The sequence below is a fragment of the Phocoena sinus genome, chromosome 5, assembly GCF_008692025.1.
Source record: "Phocoena sinus isolate mPhoSin1 chromosome 5, mPhoSin1.pri, whole genome shotgun sequence".
In the NCBI taxonomy this organism is placed as follows: domain Eukaryota; kingdom Metazoa; phylum Chordata; class Mammalia; order Artiodactyla; family Phocoenidae; genus Phocoena; species Phocoena sinus.
The window spans coordinates 36,874,199-36,894,562 of NC_045767.1; the positions used below are offsets into that span (position 1 = coordinate 36,874,199).

The following is a 20,364-nucleotide window of genomic DNA, read 5'->3' on the forward strand; positions in this document are numbered from 1 at the left end:
CTCAGCGGCCATGGCTCACGGGCCCAGCCGCTCCGCGGCATGTGGGATCTTCCCGGACCGGGGCACGAACCCGCGTCCCCTGCATCGGCAGGCGGACTCTCAACCACTGCGCCACCAGGGAAGACCGCACTGTGCATTTTTAAACTCCTTCCAAACAGAGGTGAAAAGAAAGGACGGAATGAAAGGGGTAGAAAATGAGAGGAAGGCTTGGTCTCTGCCTTCCAGGAGTGCATCTTCTAAAGAGGAGACACCAAACAAACATTGCATTTCAGGGGAAAAATATAATACAGGAAGCAAAGAATATAGACACAGGGGTCCACCTGAGATGGACAGAAGCAGAACCTGGGAACCGGGAGCCTGGCTGTTTTTAGTTTTTCACGGCTCTTCTTGTTAAGTTCAGAAGTCCTCCAAAGTCTGATCATCTCCCCAACCATAGCAACACAATTATTCAGAAAATTGGCTGTAGTGCAAATTTACAATGGAAAACTTCTTCAGCTAAAGCAGTGTGGTTATTCTGAAAATTGGCTAAAACATAATTGTAGGAAAAGAAAAGCCATTTCACTCTCTGACAAAAGGTGCTCTTTGCAGCAAATGCACAAATACCTCCAGAGGGGAGGTATGCACCCTCCCTCCTCCACAGCCAAAGGACAGGAGGAGGCTGGAGAGTAGCATGCCTCAGAGCCTTCTGGAATTTTGTTTGTTTGTGGCTAACATGAGTTATTTATCAAAATAGAGTTCATGCAAGGAGTGCCGTGGACCCCACATGCCTTGGTTTTCTGGGCATTGGAGGATGTCAGAGTTACAGCTCAACTTGCCCTGTCAAAATCAGCCCTGTCCTCATTCCTTGACAAGCTCAGCCTGCAGAGGGCAGGGGCATTTTGGCAAAGCCGGTCACTGGAACGGGCAGACCTTTAACTTAACTCTTGGCAATTATTAGCTTGATAATGGGCATCGGCGAGGCACAGCTAATGGTTAACAGGTAAAACATTACTAGGTGGAAGAAATGGCTTAGATAGACTTCTGGGGAGGTGGAGAGACTTGGCTCCCCGGCAAAGACTGACTCATTCTGTGGTGGGAGTGCTCACAGAGTTGATTCATGGGTGACCCTGTGGGGCCGCCACCACTACTGTCAACACAAAACTGAGAACACTGAGGCCCAGAGAGGTTATTTCTCTTGCCCAACAGCACACAGGTGGCAGAGCTGGGCCTGGGTTCCAGGATCCTGGATCCCAAAGCCAACGTTGTTTGTATCGTATCTGAGGCTGCCCTCTCTGTGAGAAGGTTTTTTTTTCAAATAGGTTTATTGAGATATAATTTATGCAGCTGAACCATGTAAATTGAATACTTTTTGGTATATCCACGGATATGTGCAACCATTACCACAGTCAGTTTTAGAACATTTTTATCATCTCAGTAGGAAACCTGTACCCTTTAGCTCTTACCCCTACCCCTTCCATTCCCCGCCCCACCCTAAGCGACCACCAATCTACTTTTGGTGTCTGTAAGTTTACCTGTTCTGGACATTTCGGATGAATGGAATCCTATAACATGTGGTCCTTTGTGACTGGCTTCTTTCAGTTAGCATACTATTTTCAAGTTTCATTCATGCTGTTTTTGTGGCTGAACAGTATTCCATTGTATGGAAGGACCACATTCTGTTCATTCATTCGTCAGCTGATGGACATTTGGGTTTCCACGTTTTGGCTATTGTGATTAGGGCTGTCAGGAACATTTGTGCACATGTTTTTGCGTGGACGTATGTTTTCATTGCTGTGAGCAGGGTTTTAATCCTATGGGGTGAGGGGAACAGAGGCATAGGGATAGATGAGGGAGAGAGAGAAACTAAGACAGGGAGACATCACAAAGCTACACTGTCACACTCTCACACACAGGCCCACAGAGATGCACACGGAGAGAGATACACAAAAACAGAGATGGACATGCAGCGAGATGCACTGATACACACATAGACACACACACATGGAAAGACAAGCACCTGGAAACAGAGAGGCTGGGAGTGTGAGCTCGAGACACACAGCACAGACAAGGAAGGGAGGACTCATCTCCGGGAACAGCCAGGCGCTCTCTCTTCCTCTCCAGCTCCCCACGTCTCAGCCCTGGGAGGGCAGCTGATTGCTCCACGGGGTCTGGCCCAGCGTGGGGAAGGGAAGCCCTGTCTCCAGAACCCTTGGGAAGTACAGACAGGGGGGTGACTCGAACACTGAATTTTCAGCTTAACTAGAAGCTTTTCCTATTCATTTACAACTTTTTGGTGAAATTTGTTTTAGAATACACAACGCACTTTCCTTGATTGGTAAGCAGAAGTCACAGAACATGACTGAGTGTCAGAGGCTGCGGGCTGTGGGGAAGCAGCCCTCCCGGGCAGGAGCTGAACACCCCCAGGCCCAAATCTCAGCTACGTGACTGAGGACAGTGACCTGGCTCCACGAGCCTCAGTTTCCCCATCTGGAAAATGGGCAAAAAAACAAGGTCTACATCATGGGGTGCTGAGAGGATTGCATGACAGAATTCACACGAGTGTTTACATGACTCAAAAATGACACGTGGAAATGCCTGGAATTCAGTAGAGGCTAAATAAGAAACTTGGTTCCAGTCTTCCCCCTTTTCCCAGCACCTCTCTCTCTCTTTCTCTCTCTCTCCACCTACCTACCTACCTAGATGTCTATATTCACCTTTGGGCAATTGAGGCTGGAGTCAAATGGGCAAATGACTGGAGTCTGGTCCTTTCTAGGGACCAGGAAGTGACTAGAAAGAACACATCTTTGGAAGAAACGCCCTCTCCATCCATGGAGCTTATGCAGGAAGTGATGCCCTATGGGCTGATTCAGGCTGGATGGAGCGGGGAGAGGAGCAACGAGGAAGGTACAGGGAGCACCCATCTTTTAACATCTCCATCAGAGGCCCAGAACTCCCACTCCTAGATATTTACTTAAAAGAAATAAAACAAAATGAAAACAAACAAACTTACACACAAACATTCACAGAAGCCTTGTTCAGAACAGCCAAGCACTGGAAAACAACCCACACTGTGACACATCCCCACAGCAGGCTGAGCAATTAAAAGGGACAAGTGCAGCGACGACCGGGATCAGCAGGCACAGGAAAGCACATGATTGTATTCATGTAAAATTCTAGAACAGCAAAACCAATCATGGCGATGGAAATCACAGCAGTGGCTGCCTATGAAAGGGGCACTAGAGAACTTCCCGGAGTAAAGGAACGTTCCCGATTGGGGTCTTGGTTACAGGGGTGTATACACTTGTCACTCATTAAACTGTAAGCTTAAAATCTGTGCATTTTTTCTATGTAAATTATACCTCAAAAAGAAGCCTACTGGGACATGAGATCTGTTGGGGCTCCTCTGGATGAAATCCAGGTAGGGCACAGGACACCCAGTGTGAGTCTCTTCCAATGCACCCCAAACACCCAGCTTACGTTCAGAACCTCCTCATCCTTTGAAGTCAGTGCTTCTCTCTTCCTCCTCCTGGATGGGGAGCCGGTTTCCGACGGCGTCTGAACGTTAGGCTCCAAATTCTTGAGCAGACTCTGAGAGTCATCTTTCTAAAATCCAAAGGTGGGGTGGGGGGAACACATTGAAATTGGTCAGCCTAGTGCCCCTGTGACATTAGCCATCTACTCCCCACCCCCAGCCATCATGGCTGCTCATCTCTGCTCCGGGCCTGGCCCTCTGTGTGCAGTGTTTCCCTCCACCTGGAGTCAGGCCCACATCCTTCAAGACTGTCCAGGTGTCACCCTCCTGACAAGCCCCAAAGCCCCATCTCAGTGTGTCCTCAGGACCTGGAGGCAATACTTGGATCAAAGCTCATTCCAGGGCTTCCTTGGTGGTGCAGTGGTTAAGAATCCACCTGCCAATTCAGGGCACATGGGTTCGAGCCCCGGGCCAGGAAGATCTCACATGCCGCAGAGCAACTAAGCCCGTGTGCCACAACTACTATAGCCTGCACTCTAGAGCCCGCGAACCACAACTACTGAGCCCACCAGCCACAACTGCTGAGCCCGCATGCCACAACTACTGAAGCCCGTGCATTGCAATGAAGAGCAGTCCCTGCTCACTGCAACTAGAGAAAGCCCGCATGCAGCAACGAAGACACAACGCAGCCAAAAATAAATCAGTTAATTAATTAATTAATTTTAAAAAAGCTCATTCCATCGTTTTTCTGAGTTGGTCCCCACTTCCCCAGCTCCTGTAGCCTATGAGCTCCTTGGGGTGGGGTAACAGCTTAACATGGAGAATGACACATAAATATTAAAATTCCTGTTACTTCCTATAATGTGACTGGATAATTTTTAAGAAAATATCTTAGGTAACCTTAAACTATAGAATAGTTTCTGTTGTGAGCTACAGTTTACGCTCATTATTTGTGGATTCTGTATTTGCAAATTTGCCTACTTGGTACATTTATTTGTAATCCCCCAAACCGACACTTGGGGTGCATTTGCGGTCCTTCCTGGACACGAGCAGAAATGTGAAAAATGTGAATTGCCCGATGTGCAGTTTCCAAATGAGACTGAACAAGGCCACACTCTACTTTCTTGTCTGAGCTCATACTGCAAACAAGTGTCCTTTCCATGTTCTATTTAGTACCATTCTTTTTTAGCATGTTTGTTGGTGATTTTGTTGAAAATGACCCCTACGTGCTGTCTAGTGTTTCTAAGGACAAGAAGGCTGTGATGTGCCTTATGGAGAAAATGTATGTATTAGATTCCCTTTGTTCAGGCATGAGTTATAGTGCTGTTGGCTGTGAGTTCAAGGTTAATGAATCAACCATGTTAAATGAGGCATCTTTAAACAGAAACACAGAGAAACACACGTATTGATTGGGTAATGAAAATATTGTGACCAGGATCTTGTAGAGACAAAACCCTGCATCTCCCCTGGGAGCAATGCTTCAGTATTTGCTAATCCTACGTTTGCCCTGATTTTATAGAACATAATTATCTACTGTACTGAAAATCCTATTATACCAGAGACACTTACCAAGCCTCTCTTTGACCACTGGCTGCTCATGGATATAATCTTGAACCGAGGATATATCACCAGTTTGTCATTGAGCTAGTCACCAACTATTATAGAGCATCTACTCAGTGTCAAGCCTTAATCTAGTCACTGGGAATAGAGTAATGAACAAAACGAACAAAGCTGCTGCCTTCATGGAGTTTACATTCTAGTGATAGAAGAGAGACATAAGCAAACAAAGAAATAAATATATAGTGTGTCGGAGGTGTAAGTGCTATAGGGAAAGTCAATGGAGGATGGGGGAATGGAGAGTGATGGGAGGGGAAGGCCTCTTGGACAAGGTGACATTTGAAAAGAAACTGGATGGAAGTGAGAGAGCAAGCCATTCAGATATCACAGGGACAAGCATTTCAGGGTGAGGGTACAGCAAGTGCGAAGGCCTCTTTGACAAGGTGACATTTGAAAAGAAACTGGATGGAAGTGAGAGAGCAAGCCATTCAGATATCACAGGGACAAGCATTTCAGGGTGAGGGCACAGCAAGTGCAAAGGCCCTGAGGCACAAGCATGCTCAGCATGTCCAGGGAAGCCCATGTGTCTGGAGCAGTTGGGGGTGGGGCAGGCAAGGTTAGATGAAGCCAGAGATTTGGGGGTTGTTTGTTTAGCAGCCATAGCTGACCAGCACAAGGCTTCTGCAGGGAAGGACCCGGTCCAATCACTGTACAGTAAAGACTCCAGGAGGAAAACCTCAGTCACCCAAGGAGGAGTATCAGATTTTTTGCTCCGCAATTAAAAATGGCCTGGAGGTCAAGGGTCACCAGCCATTTCAGGACAGATTCTAATATGAAAGACAAACCCCAAAACAAACAAAAGGAAAAAGCAGGCAGGAAATAGACACTGCATGGGGAAAAGAAAACTAAAACCAAACGATTATAATATCCTCAGAGAGATAAGAGAAGATTTTACAGTCACAAAATAAGAACAGGCTAGTAAAAACAGAATATTCTGAGGACAGAAAGAACTCTTGAAAATTAAGAATATGAAAAACTCATTACAAGTAGAAAGTTGAGAAAAGTCTCCCAGAAAATAGCATAAAAAGACAAAGAGATCAAAAATAGGAGAGAAGGAAGATAATTAGAGGCCCAATTTAACCAAAAACTGATAGGAGTTCCTGAAAGAAGCAACAGAACATAGAGAAAGAAAAGAGTCATTAAAGAAACCAAGAAAATGAATTTCTAGATTGAAAGGGCCTTCTGAATGCACAGTACAATAAGTAGCATTCGATTTCCACCAAGACCCATCCTGGTGCATTTCACATACTGGGAGTAAAGAAAAGATCCTATTGAGGAACAGAAGAAAAAAAAGAGATACCATGCAAAATATCAAGGATCAGAATACAACCTGATTTCTCAACATCAACAATGGAAATTGAAAGACAAATGGAGAAAATGCCTTCAAAATTCTGGGGGAAAATTATTTCCAACCTGGAATTCTATAACTTAACTACTCTAACCAAATTAAGTATAAAGATAGAAAAAAGATATTTTCAGACATAGAAATTCTCAAAAGAACTTCCACCTATCCTTTTCTCAGAAAGCTACTGGAAGATGTGCTCCACCCAAATGAGGAAATTAGCCAATAAAGACAGTGTAGGAGATCCTGAAAGAGGGTCCAACCCAGGAGAGAGGTGAAGAAGTTCCAGCATGATGGCCCCAAGAGGTCCCAATGGTGACAGCAAAAGCCTACAGCAGCTGTTTCTCGAACTTTAAGAACAAAGAGACCATGGGAGGGCTTGTTAAACACAGCTTGCTGGACCCACCTCCAGAGATTCTCATCGGTGAGTCTGGGGTGGGGCCCAAGAACTGGCATTTCTAACAAGCTCCCAGTCCACGCTGATGAGATTGCTCTGGTTCACTATGAGAACAGCAACGGTCTAGAGGCAACCGGCTCATATTGGAGAGTTCAGAAGCTTTCTGGGAGAGAAGTTTTCCTAGAAGATAAAACTGATCAAATACCTAATGTATTCAAATGTCTTGAAAGAAAATGTAGACAAATGGGGGAAAGTTTACTGTTAAACAGATGGTAAGTACACAGAATCTAAGCAAATGAAAAAAACGGGTAATTATTCATTTCAGGGAAAACAAAGTATTGTGCAAAAAAGGAAAGTAATCATAAGTACAGCGGATCCTTGGCTGACAGTGAATTATGTTTACAGAATTGTAATAGCGAAAACACCAAATACTGATTTCACCAAAATTACCCCATAACCACATAGGGAGGTGGTGATGGTGGATAGGGAGGGTGGAAATAGGAAGGAGGGGAGAAAAGTGAGTTAAATTACTGCGCACTTCCGCGGTGGGAAGTCAAGCAGCCATGTCAGCAGGTTATTTAGGAGTAAATGACCAAGATAGCCAGCTGAACAAGAGTCGAATATGATGGCTTCTGAAATGTGGGAAATGGTTGCAAATGAACATTTTAAATTATGTGAATGTGTGACTTTGATGCAAAAAAAAAGTTTTAATGATGAAATAAATAAAACTAATAAACAAAATAAAACAGAAACCACAAAGGGAAAGTGATGCAAGACAGAATTATGAGCTGGGTGACCTGGATCACAGGAGGAGAACAGAGTACCCGGGACCCAAGAGGGAGGAAGTGTCTGATCCAGCCTGAGGTTGGGAACACTTCCCTACATGGTTTTCTTTCTGGGTCCTGAAGGATGGGTGGAACAAGAGGCAAAGAACAGATGTGCAGAAGTGCAGCAACATCTGGAGATCAAGGGGATTCTGGCTGGCTGGATGCATGGGCACCCATGTCCCAGGGAAGGTCAGTCGCTTTATATACCATGCGAGGAAACTGGACGTGATCTTGTTTAGGTAACCAGGAGCCACTGGAGGTTTTTAACCAGGATAGTCATATTGCTTCTATTTTAGAAATAGAAACTAGAGGCGGGAGACGGAGGAAAGGAGGACACTTAGAAAGGAGTGCTACAAAGGTCACATCCAAATCATCAGAAAATCCAATCAGCCCTACCCTTGAGCCAGAGCCCCCTCCATAGCTACAAACCTGGTCTGAGCCACCACCACCCTCAACTGGACTAGTGCAGCTGTGACCGACCAGCTGTGGAAACCCGGACAGCTTGATGAGTCTCTGTCAGCCTCAGCTTACTCAGCTGCGAAATGGGCTACTCTATGGTCTGAATGCTTGTGTCCCTTTCCCTCTCAGTTAATGTGTTGAAATTCTAACCCCTAAGGTGATGGTATTTGGAGGTGGGGCCTTTGGGAGGTGATTAGGTCATGAGGGTGGAGCCCCCCATGAATGGGATTAGTGCCCTGATAAAAGAGGCCCCAGCAGCTCCCCTGTCCCTTCGCCATATGAGGACACAGCAAGAAGTCAGTCATCTGCAACCTGGAAGAGGACCTTAGCCAGAACCCAACCATGCTGGCACCCTGATCTTGGACTCTCGGCCTCCAGAACTGTGAGAAATAAGTTTGTGTTGTTTATCAGCTACCCAGTTGATGGTATTTATGTTATAGCAGCCCAGACTAAAACAGATACCAACTGCCACCTTACCAGGTAGCGGATGACTAAACACTCTGACTTAGGGGTTCAGACAGACTGCAGTTGAAGTCCAGCCACTGTTTATTCATCATGTGACCCTGGACAGAGAACAACCTTGCAGAGCCTAGATGTCCTCACCTGGAAAGTGAGGTTGACAGTCCCCCCACTCAAAGGCTTGGAGTGAGAATATAGAAACAAATGCCCACAAACTCCTGGCAAGGGGCCCGGCACCCAGGAAAGGCTCTGACGTGTTATTTCCCTCTTCACACAAGGAGCCAGTGTCTCTTAATCACCAGCGGGATGTGACAACCTCAAACTTACCTACAAGCATCTTGCACTATGTTAATTTTAACTTTTATCGCCCCTTTGCAGCGTGACACGGCCCTGAATTCCCCTGCCATGTGAGATGCTTACATCTGCTGGATGCATCCCCTTCTCATGTGGGCCAGGAATGGGGGAACAAAACCACACCACCTTATCTCAGATCCCACCAGATTTCATCCCTCAAAGAGGTCAAAGCTGCAGGAACCTAAAACAGTGATCATACCACCACTGATGGAATGCCTGCTGTATGCCCGATACCTCCACACAACATCCGATTCCATAACAATTGCCATATGAAGCATCCATTAATCCCTTTCAGGCAGCCACCTGTGACCAATCCCATCCACCTCCTATACAGTGGCTTTGGGGTTAGACACACACGCCTGTCATTTGGCAAGTTATTTTAACCTCTCTGTGCCTGTTTCCTCATCTGCAAAATGGGGACATTAATGGAAGAAGCTCACAAGCTGTTTTGCAGAGTCAATGAGATCATTTTCAGGTAGAAAGTGTAGCTCAACACCCAGCATACAGCAAGAATTCAATAAATGCTAGCATTTTCATTTCCCCATCACACAACTCATGATGGGGCTGTGTTATAATCAAGTGTTTACTTGTAATCTGTCCATCCAGAGGCTGTGAACCTCCAGAGGCAGGATCAGGGTTTATCCTGTACATTGATGTGGTGTCTAAGCCCCTAGGCCATGCTTGGCAGTAGAAGGTGCTCGGCAAACTTTTGCTGTGTGGTCGAATGTTGAATGCATGCTAATGTAGCAGCTGGGACTCAGGAGGAGCTAACTGGGTAATGCACACAGCGAGGAAGCAGAATGGACATCCAGGGGCGGGGAAATCCCCTGCCCTCCTTTCCACCACGCTGAGCTCCGCCCATAGGTCCAAACGCTTAGGGCTACAGATGAGGAGACTGAGGCCTGCAGGTCTTCATCAGCTAAGGTCACACTGCGTTGTCAGATGGAGCAGACACTTCGGGGCAACTCCAAGCCAGAGCCCTTCTGTCACTTGGCCGGCTCCCCCTGAAATCACTGTCTCCAGCCGCCTCCCGCAGCAGAAGGGGAATCCCCCAGGGCAAGACCTTTTGCGAGCGATGCCCAAGATCACGCTCAAATGGGCTCAGAGAAGGGGGATGGAAACCCGGACCACAGGGCCGAGGAAGACCGCGTCCCCGCGCCCCACACCCCGGTTGCCCGCTCGGCCGACCCACCTGGTGCGGCGGACGCGGGCGGGCGGCGCGGCAGCCGAGCCAGAGGCCGAGGCCGAGGCCGAGGCCGAGTGCGGTGCCCAGCAGCACGGCGGGGACCAGCAGCGCGGGCGCCGGCCGCACCGCGTCCCGGCCCAGCTGCAGCCGCGCGTCGCTCCTGCAGGTCGCCGCGCCAAGGGCCATCGGGGGTGCTCAGGCGGCCGGCCCGCCGCATCCCACCCGCTGCCGCGCGCTGCCCCCTCCCGCCGCTCGGAGCTCCATCCCCGCCAGGTCCTCAGTGAACCTGGTCCCCGGCGGGCCAGGGGCGCGGCGCGGTCCGCCGGCTTCTCCGGCCTGTGCAGCCTCCTTCCTCCAGCTCCCCTTCCAGCTTCCCGGCACTGCCCAGCCGGAGGGAGGAGCCTGGACCCTCCGCCCAAAACTTTGAACCACCCCCGCCTCCAGCCCTGCCTTTGCACTGAGCATGCCCGGCCAGAGGCGTGCTTCTCAGCCAGGAGGACCTTTTGAGAGTCTTGTTTTGCACGGGCCTCTTGACTTCCAGAGGGGGAGGGGACCACAGCCAGGGAGGAGGGTGTTGCTTGGTTGTTTACTGAGTGCTTAGGATTTGTTAAGCATTTAGCCTGATGATCCGAGTAACTTTCTTAACAACCTTCGGAGATGGGCACTATTAACGCGCCCTTCCTCCTGACGAGGCTCAGGGTCAGCACCAAGTGATACATTGCGAGTCTGACTCAGCCTTGCTCCTGACCTCTACCCATTGGCCCCCTTTGGACCGCACAGTCCGGCCTTGCCTCTGAACTTGTTTGCCTGCAGACTCCTGTTTTAATACTATTTTCTTCCAGGATGGTCAATGCTTTCCTCTAAGACTACATGTAGGGAGATTGTTACACTCAGCCCCTGCTAGCCAGGAGATGCTGCGTGGTCATTCATTCACTCAGCATTTCCAGAGACCCTGCTGTTTGAAGCAGCACCAGGGCAGCCACCAACAGGACAAGGTCCACCAGTGAGGATTTCACAGCTATGTGGGGAGATAGGCAGAAGAATTCAGCAACTGTTCTTTCTTTAAGCAACATTTACTGATGCTAGCTCTCTTTCTGGGTGCTGGGGTACACACACACACACACACACACACACACACACGTGCATGTACGCACGAATGCACTCACACCCCTACCCTTTGGAGCTTAATTCCCTGTGAGGGCCAGAGCAGGGGTACCATGGGGATCTCTGGGGATCCAGAGAGGGGTTTTGTGTCCTTGACCTGGACGTCCAGCTCAAGTTCCTGGCTTTTTAAATCATTTCCTCTTCACTCCTTCCAAGTTGGCAAGATGGGAACGATTACCTAGATTTACTTTTTATGGATGAAGAAACTGACAGCCAGACAGGAGAAGTGGCTCATTCAAGGTCTTGCAATAGGAAACTGGGCACATGTATTCACACCCGTGTCTGTCTGCTTTCAGGACTCACACTCTCTGCCATGCGGTGCTTCTTAAATGTTTGCTTAGGAGCGGCTCCAAGGCTCCTGGGAACATGTATGAGGGCAACCGGAAGTTCTTACTTTACGCTGGTTATTTCCTTGGATACTCAGGCTTTCATTTCTTAAAATGTCGTGCTCTTTGCATGTTTATTATAAAATTGGTTGCATATCGAAATCATCCTTTACATTTCTCACTAATAGAATTAATGCTAGCATTTAGTCTTTGACCTTGTCTCACTCCTGGCACATGCTGTGTACCCCCAAGGACAGTGTACCCTGTGTGGAAAGCTTGGCTAATAAACTCTCAGATTCCCAAACCCCACTGCCTTGTCCCTGTCAAGTCAGGAAAGGACGGTCCTCGGAGGGGCAGGGTAAGAAGGAGCACAGGTGCCAGGCTTCCTGGCCTGAGGCTGCAGACAGCATGACAGGCTGCCCTGCAGGAAGGCTGCAGGAGGGTGAAGAGGTGTAAGCTGTCGCTGGGGGCCCAGGGTAGTAACAGCCCTGCTGCCATGGAGAGTTCTGGGAGTTTGCTCAGCTGCTGCCTCCTGGCTCCAGACACCAACTCCCCTATTTTTGGTTCCCCAGAGAGGTCCCCCAGTGGCTGTCCTGACCACCTGCCCACTCCTCCCTCCTGGGGGAATGTGAGGGTGGCTTCTTGGACATGTCCAAGGGCTCATCCACAGCAAGGGTTCACACAGTAGGAACCTCACTGGGTTGAACAGAACCCAACAGGACATGAATAGTGGCCTTCCTCTCTAGCCTCTGAGCTGCCTTTTCCCTTCCAGCCCCTCTCCTTGCTGTCCTGTGTCCCCATGACCCTGCCTCTCCAAAAGTTTCAACAGCTCTCTAATAGGGGGCTGGTGGGCTTGGGCAGACTCCAGATTCAGCGCGGTGTGTGTTGTGTCAGGGAAGCCTTGCTGGAGCAGGTGAGTCTGAGCTGAGACTTAGAGAACGGAGGAGGCATTAATGGAGGGGCGCTTGGAGCCCTTGAAATCTTTGGAAGAAGGGGTCACCCAATCTGATTTTGGTAGAGACCCCCGGCTGGGGCGCGATCAAACTCAAGTGTGGCTGCCCAGCGCCCGCCGCGCCAGCCTGGCTCCCTCCCTCCCACGCCGGTCTTGGTCCTCAGCCTCCTCCGGTCCCGCCAAGCCCCAGATGCCTGTGTCTGTTCCAGAAAACTTTCCGCGGAGGCTCTCACTGAGCATGCTCGGCGGCGGGGCGGGCCTGGGGTCCGGAAGCTGCTCCAACTCGGCCTTCCCCAGCCACGTCTGGGGTCTCGCGTCCCTGGCTGGCGATGGGCTCGGCGGGCGCCCGGGGGCGCGCCATGTGGGTTCTGGCCGGGGGCCTCCTGGCTGCCGCCCTGGCGCTGCCCGCGGGGTCCGGGGACCAAGGCCGGCTCCCCGCGGACCCGGGGCCCCTCCGGCGCCCCTTCGGTGCCCAGCCTCCCCAGGATCCCCGCTCGGCTCCCGGGGTGGGGCCCGAGCAGACCGCGGAGGTAAGGAGGGCCTGCCCCCAGTCTCGGGACTGAGTTGGGAAGTTTGGCTTCACCCTATACCCGCGGGGGGTAGGCCCCTTCGGGTTAGGGAAATTACCCTAAAGGGAGGGCGGGACTGAATTGGGAAGTTTGGCTTCACCCTGTACCCGCGGCGGGGAGGCCCCTTCGGGTTAGGGAAATTACCCTAAAGGGAGGGCGGGATCTGAGTAGGATGCAACCCGTGTTCCTTAACGCTTGTGGCCAGAAAACTCCCTGGAAAGGTGGAGACAGGGGTGTGGCTGGTGGCTGTGGGTTTGGACCTTGCCAGAGGCCGGGTCGATCCCACTAAGCAACCTAAGAGCTCTGTGACCTAGGGCAGGTAGCTTCACTTCTCGTGCCTCGGTCTCCTGATCTGTAACTGTTGCAGGGTCCACCCCAGAGGGTCGATGTGAGTTTAGATGAGCTCAGGAATGTAGGTAGCGCATCTTACACAGGTGAGCGCTTCGGGAGAGTGTAGCAGTTGATAAAAGGCACTATTGTTGGGGTTTCCTGTGACTGCAAATTTAGCCACTTCCCACTTCACCCTGCCCCTTCCTGTGTGGTCCCTAACTTGGGAGGGCACAGAGCTCTGGCTGTCACCCTAGATTTCCCCTCTCCCTCTGCCAAATCTGGTCACCAGTCCCCCTGCCTTTTCCTCCTAATCAGTTCTGATGTCTGCTCCCCACTCCCTTGCCCACCCGGCTGCATCCACTAGGTTCAGTCCCCACCCCTCAGCCTCTGGCCTTTGATGGTTGTTTCCTCTGGGTCACCCTCACACCCTAATTTCCCATCCATTCCTCCCCCCACCTCTAGGTGACCTGCCCATGGTAGACACCTGACCACTCTGCCCCGCCCCCCGCTCGCCACTTATATCCCCTTTCCACCCTGACCCCTGTTGCAAATCCAGGCTTCTGTTCTCAGGAATGTCTGTCCAGTGGTCTGGCCCATCGCTGCCCTGTGGTCCTCCCAGGCCTCCCCCAGGGCCTGGTTCCTCTTGTCCTGTTGAGTTTTCTACCTGTAGACCCCGGGGTGCCTGCTACACTTGCTACAGATTTTTAGGTCTCTTAAATGAGATTCCCTTCACTGTCTATGATTAGTTCTTAGGTTTTCACTAGAGAAGACAAAGTAATAATGCTGTGTCTATTTACTGAGCTTTTATAAAGCTCGTGATGAACATTTTCACAAGGTCCTTTCACTTGCTCCTGTCTGGTGTGGTGGGAAGTATCTGGCCCATTTTGCTGATGAGAAAACCAAGGCCCAGGGAGCCAAACCCCCAGGCCTGTCCTGTGCTCTCACAATGGCTGTCCCGTTCAGAGCTCACTCACCTGTCCTCGCCTGATCTTTCCTTTGGGAAGCCAATGCCAGAACATTTACATGGATGCTAGGCTCTACAAAAGAGTGCTTTGAAAACTGGAACCCAAATGCTCACATTAACTTATTGTCTCTCCCCTCCTGCAAAGGGCGAGCTAACAGCCAGTTTACAACTGTTTCCCAGTTGTTCTAAAACTGCTGTGTCCAGTACATTGGCTCCGGCCACGCTGTGGCTGTTTGAATTTAAACGTTTCAGGTGCCCGATGGCCCCATGTGCTAGTGGCTCCCATATTGGACAGCCCAGACCATAGAGCATTTCCATCATCCCAGAAAGTGCTATTGGAAGTTTGTCAGAAGGAGAGAAACAGTGAAGGCTTGAGTGGACAAGAGGCTTCTGAGTGTTTATGGAAGGGCCTTTAGGTGCCAGACTGTTCTGGGTGCTTGAGATACAAGGGAACAAGACAGTTTCTGCTCTTAGACCTGCATTCTTGGGGCAGGAGAAGGACACTAAATGGTGTTAATCTATAGTGTGGCCGTTGGTGGTCAGGCTGTAGAGAGAAATACAGTGGGCAAAGTGGACTGGCAGAGATGACCTTGAGAGCCGTGGTCAGGGTGGAAGGCACTTTTAGGAGATGACAGTTGAGCAGAGCCTTGGATGGAATGAGGGAGGGGCATGGGTGCTTCTGGAGAAAAACTTTCCAGAGTGAGATCCCAGTGAGGACAAAGGCCAGAGGTGGGAAGTGCTTAGTGTGGCCCAGGACCAGTAAGGAGGCTGGTGTGGCCTGAGTAGGGGTAGGGGGAGAAGGGAGGAGGGGCATGAGGTGAAGCTAGAGGGTGAGGAGGGGCCAGATCAGGAAAGGCCCTGTGGCCCATGGTTAAGACTGGCTGTTATTTTGAGTTAGATGGAAGCCATGGGTGAGCGTTGAGCAGAAAAGTGGCTTGCTCTGAATCGTCTTTTTTTTTTTTTTTTTTTTTTTTTTTATGCGGTACGCGGGCCTCTCACTGCTGTGGCCTCTCCTGTTGCGGAGCACAGGCTCCGGACGCGCAGGCTCAGCGGCCATGGCTCACGGGCCCAGCCGCTCCGCGGCATGTGGGATCTTCCGAGACAGGGGCACTGCATCGGCAGGCGGACTCTCAACCACTGCGCCACCAGGGAAGCCCTGACTCGTCTTTTTAAAGCATCCCCATGGCAGGTGTGGGAGTAGAGGATAGAGGGCAGAGGTGGAAAGAAAAACCAAGAGAGGAGGCATGTGGGAGACCAGGCAGACGATGGAGGTGAAATGGGCCAGGGAGGTTAGTGGAGGGCTGCTGAGAAGTTGTGGATTGGGGATATACTTTGAAAGTAGAGCCAGGGGATTTGCTGGGATTGGATGTGGGTTGAGAGAGAGGAAGAGAAGAGTGAAGGATGAAACCAAGGACTTGGGCCTGAGCAGATGAGGGACTAGAGCTATCATTAGCTAATATGCAGAAACCTCAGAGGCAATCAGGAATTCTGATTTGGTCTTGTTGAGTTTGACGTACCTATGAGGCATCCGGGTAGAGATGTACAGGAGAGTGGTGGATGGGTGAGTCTTGATCTGGGGGAGGAATCTGAGCTGGAGATCTATATCAAGGAGTGGACAGTGTACACAGGCCTTTAACCCCACAGGGCCTGGCTGAGTTCCCCTTGGGAGTAAGTATGGTTTGGTTTGAGAAGAGTGAGGCCTTAGGGCAGAGCCCTGGAGCAACACCAGGGCCAGGCATCCAGCAAAGGAGATAAGACCAAGACTGTGACCCTCAGGTCAAGGGAGGAAAGTATTTCAGAGGGAGAGAGGGCTCCCCAAAGATGTTCACATACTGATCCCTGGAGCCTGTGAGTGTATTACATCACACGGCAAAGGGAGATTAACATTGCAGGTGGTGTTCAGGTTGCTAATCAGCTGACCTTATAAAAGGGAGGTTATCTCGGAACATCCCGGTGGTCCCAGGGTAATCCCAAGGGTCCTTAAAAATGGAAGAGGGAGGCAGGAGAGAGTCAGAAGATGTGACATTGGAAGGTCAGAGGGATGCAGTGGGAGGCCTCAATCCACTGCTGCTGGCTTGGAAGATGCAGGAAGGGGCCATGAGCTAAGGAGTGTGGGCTGCCTCTAGAGGCTGGAAGAGGCTTACCCACAGCCTCCAGAAAAGAATGCAGCCCTGCAGACACTTTGATTTTAGCTCAGTGAGACCCATGTCAGACTCCTAACCTCCAGAACCATACAGTAATATACATGTGTTTGTTTTAAGCCACTCAGTTTGTGATGATTTGTTACAGCAGCCATAGGATGCTAATACGCTCACATACCAAATGCTGCTGGTGAGTTGTGTGCAATAAGGATGGAGAACTGGCTGTGAACTGAGGCCTTGTAGAGGTCCTGGTGACCTTGTCAGGAGCTGTGTCATCTGGGAGAAGGGGATCACTAGGGAGGGGAAGGCTGGATATTGAAGGTGGCAGTTGGTGTGGTGTCTGGGAGAGCAGGCTGCTCACGGTGGCCAAGGAGCCCCCAGAGAGTCTCCCCTAGGCTAGTGAGACCCAGGATCCGGTGAGACCTCAGGGAGCCACAGCCAAGGGTCCCTGGCACTTGAGGGCTTCCTGAGTCATTTGCTACCTGGGATCCTGCCCCTCCCCATCAAGCGGAAGCATCTGTTGGGAAGGGGACCTCTGTCCGTCGGTGAGGTCAGGGACCTGCCACAGAGCCTGCCGAGAGGCAAAGCCTGGGTGAAAGAATGGATGGAAAGTTCCAGGGGCAGGGGTCGTATAGGCAGTCGTGTAGGAGTTGGGTGCCCCGTGGCACCACTGTTTGCCCCAGAGACCTCACGAATGAATTCTAGTCTTTTCTGGTTAACAGACTTTAGTTCTTAGAACAGTTTTTGACTTTAGAAAAATTGTACACATGGTAAAGAAAATTCATATATATTCCCCTCAATACACAGTTTCCCCTACTATTAGTGTCTTACATTAGTAAGATACATTTATTACAGTTAATGGTCTAACCTTGAGATGCTATTGTAAAAGTCCATAGTTTATTCGGATTTCCTTAGCTTTTGTGCCCAATGTCCTTTTCTGTCCCAGGACCCCATCCAGGACACCACTTTACATGTAGCTGTCACTTTCCTTGTCTTGAGGACCTCGGCAATTTAGAGAGGACTGGGCAGGTATTTTGCAGGGTGCCCTCTGTTGGGATTCATCTTGGTGCATCTAGTAACATGATTTATCGCTATTGGCGTTTTCTTTTCATTTGTTTGTTTTCAGATTTCACTATAGTTTATAACAGTGAAAAAACACCCACATGGTCCTAAGGGCATATTCAATTTATGAGCATCAAAGGAAGACAGATTTAGAAACATTAAACTGTTGTTTCTATGTTTATAATGATATGCAGCCACATAAAAAATAACGTACAGAACACCTTGTCCTACAAAACAGCTTTGGGAAATTTTCTCTGACTAGAAATTATCCCAGTTTGGGAACATTAGATTAGACATGAACATAAATTCAAGATATTATGAATTTATTTGAAAGAGTTGAACATTTAAGAAGGCTGTTTCTACCAGTGGAAACAAAGATGGAAAACTGTCAAATAATTGTGAGTTGCTTGGAATTCTTCCTTGCTTCCAGGAATTAAATTGGGAAAAGACATCTGCTCACACAGTAAAAATGATCATATTAGTAAATGTTTCCTTAAATGAAACACACAATGACAAAAATGATTCTTTAGTGGATTCCCAGTCAAAGGGAAAGAAATATTAAATAAGATGGAAACTATGCCATGGTCTTCAATTTCAGAAGTAGAGACTAGCCATTAAGAGGAAGTTTTCTGGGATGTTTCACTGTCAGTGTTGACCCTGAACTCCCGGCTGGACCAGCGCTGGCCAGGTTGCTCCACTGTGAAATTACCCCCTCCCCCTGCACTGTACCTGTTAGAAGGAGGTCACTATGCGCAGGCTGGATGTATGCTCTTAGGAGATTTTTTTTCCTGCCAGATGGCAGCAAAGACTTATTCCATCCACATCAGTGTCTGGCACACGGCATTCTTCTTCTGAGGAAGTGGCATCTCTTTCCACCTTGTGGAAGGCACGTTATGGATTAGTGGTTGTCCTGGCCACACACACCTGTCCGAGGGGGTCTCGGGGACAACGTTCACATTGGGGGTGGGGGCCCTGGAAGACCCTGAAGGAACAGGCGTAGGTCCCATCACTCAGTCTATGTTCTCCTTATTGCTGTTGTTGCAATGACACGTGGGCACACGCTCCTCTTACAAGAAATGAAACAATATAGGTGGCGTGGAAACAAGGGATTCTCCCCTCTACTGGGCACAGAACTTGGTCCCAAGACCCAAAGTCTAAGATTTCAGCATACTCCTTTCTAGGCTTTTAAAAATAATGCATGGTTATGATATTATATATTGTTAAACGTGTAATTATATAGTAAATGTGTAAATAATTAGTATTAAGTATATTGTTAAATATCTACATATATATAGATATACTTTCAAGTTATTAAATATGTAAGTAATATATACTAGTAAATGAACTGTAATTTATATAAAAATAATATAAATACATAAATATAATTATTAAATATATAATAATGTCTTAAGCATACAAAAATGCCATTTTTATTAAATGAAACCATATTATTCATAATTTATGACCTAGGGATCTTACTTGATATATATTAGAGTTCTTTCTAGGTGATTACAGATCTGCTTTATTTATTTCTTTGTTTATATTTGTAATTGTTGCACAAGGCACATAACGAAATTTACCCTCTTAACGGTTCAGCGATGTTAAATACATTCACACGGTTGTGCTTCCATCTCCAGAACTCTTTTCATCTTGTGAACTGAAACTCTGTCCCCATTAATCAACAACCCCCCCCCGTCTGTTGTCCCCCAGCCCCTGGCCACCACCATTCTACTTTCTGTCTATGGATTTGACATACCTCCTATAAGTAGAATTGTATGCATGGACCACTTTTACTTATCCATCCATCAGTGGACACTGGGTTGCTTCCACCTTTTGGCTACTGTGAATAATGCTGCTGTGAACAGACTGGGCTTGGCCCACTTCAATGGCTGTAGCCAGGGTGCTATAATAGCAGTAATTATTATTATCATTGTTTATAGTGGTGGAGTCTGGGCCTTTCCAGGCTCAGTATTTTACAAAGGTAGAGTGGACGGGTTGGCTGGGCCCCATTTAGACAAGTTTTCATCACTGAGCGAGGTGAAGCAAGCTGGGAGGATGCTTTGAGGTCCACAGTTTTCAGAGGAGGAATCTGAGGCTCAGAGAGGCTGAGAGACTTGGCCAAGGGCACACAGCAAGTAAATGGTCCAGTTCGAATCCAGTTCTCCGGACTCCCAGGCTAGTGTTTTATTGCCACTCTGTGAAAAACTTGCAGGATCTTGGGAGTTCGGAGACTTGAGGCTCTCCCAGCATCACGGGGTTCATGAAAAGCAGAGATGGGATTTGAACCCAGGTCTGTCCAACTATATAAAATTTCCCCTACACTCTGCTGTCTCCCTAGACAGCTCCCAGAACTGCAGTTACATCATCCTATATTCAAAAGCTGGTGGGATGATCGACTTAGAAAGATTTACATCAGACTTCTGGATAAAAGTGCAGCTCCTCTCCACGTGAGCCATTTACAAAAGTGGCTTTCAGCCACTCCTACTATGTCCTTCGTTAATGTCTTTGTGCCTTTTGACTCTTTTTAGGACTTGCCCCATGGGATTTGGCCCAGTGTGGAAAGCTCTCACTTTCTGACTGCAGGTAAGTTTTTCTTTTGGTTGATTTTTTATTGATTTGACCATGAGAGAGAACCAGACCCTAAAGCCATAGCCCTCCTACTTCTGCCTCCCTTGCCCCCTGCTCACCAGCATGCCTTACAGAGCAAGGCAATGTGTCACCTTCTACAGCAGCACGTTGGAGTTTGGGTGCACAGCCCAGAATT

General features: G+C 48.9%; 2 protein-coding genes across 9 annotated transcripts in view; one reads left to right on the top strand and one right to left on the bottom strand.

Moving 5' to 3' along the window:
• Positions 1-10,483, bottom strand: part of EVC (EvC ciliary complex subunit 1) — a 90,944-nt gene extending 80,461 nt beyond the window's left edge. For 4 of the 6 annotated variants that reach the window (XM_032632638.1, XM_032632636.1, XM_032632634.1 and 1 more), the window contains exons 1-2: positions 10,099-10,278; positions 3,457-3,582 (exon numbers count right to left, since the gene is read on the bottom strand). In XM_032632638.1, the coding sequence (XP_032488529.1) occupies positions 3,457-3,582; positions 10,099-10,278 (306 nt within the window). Of the gene's footprint in view, positions 1-3,456; positions 3,583-10,098 lie in introns of all 6 variants that reach the window. The other 2 variants (XM_032632637.1, XM_032632633.1) reach the window with 1 other exon arrangement.
• A 2,301-nt stretch (positions 10,484-12,784) lies between these two features.
• The window catches only part of EVC2 (EvC ciliary complex subunit 2), a 145,843-nt gene continuing 138,263 nt past the window's right edge, over positions 12,785-20,364 (top strand). For 2 of the 3 annotated variants that reach the window (XM_032632680.1, XM_032632679.1), the window contains exons 1-2: positions 12,835-13,064; positions 20,129-20,183. In XM_032632680.1, coding sequence (XP_032488571.1) covers positions 12,864-13,064; positions 20,129-20,183 — 256 coding nt within the window. In that variant the 5' untranslated portion in view covers positions 12,835-12,863. Of the gene's footprint in view, positions 13,065-20,128; positions 20,184-20,364 lie in introns of all 3 variants that reach the window. The other variant, XM_032632678.1, reaches the window with a different exon arrangement.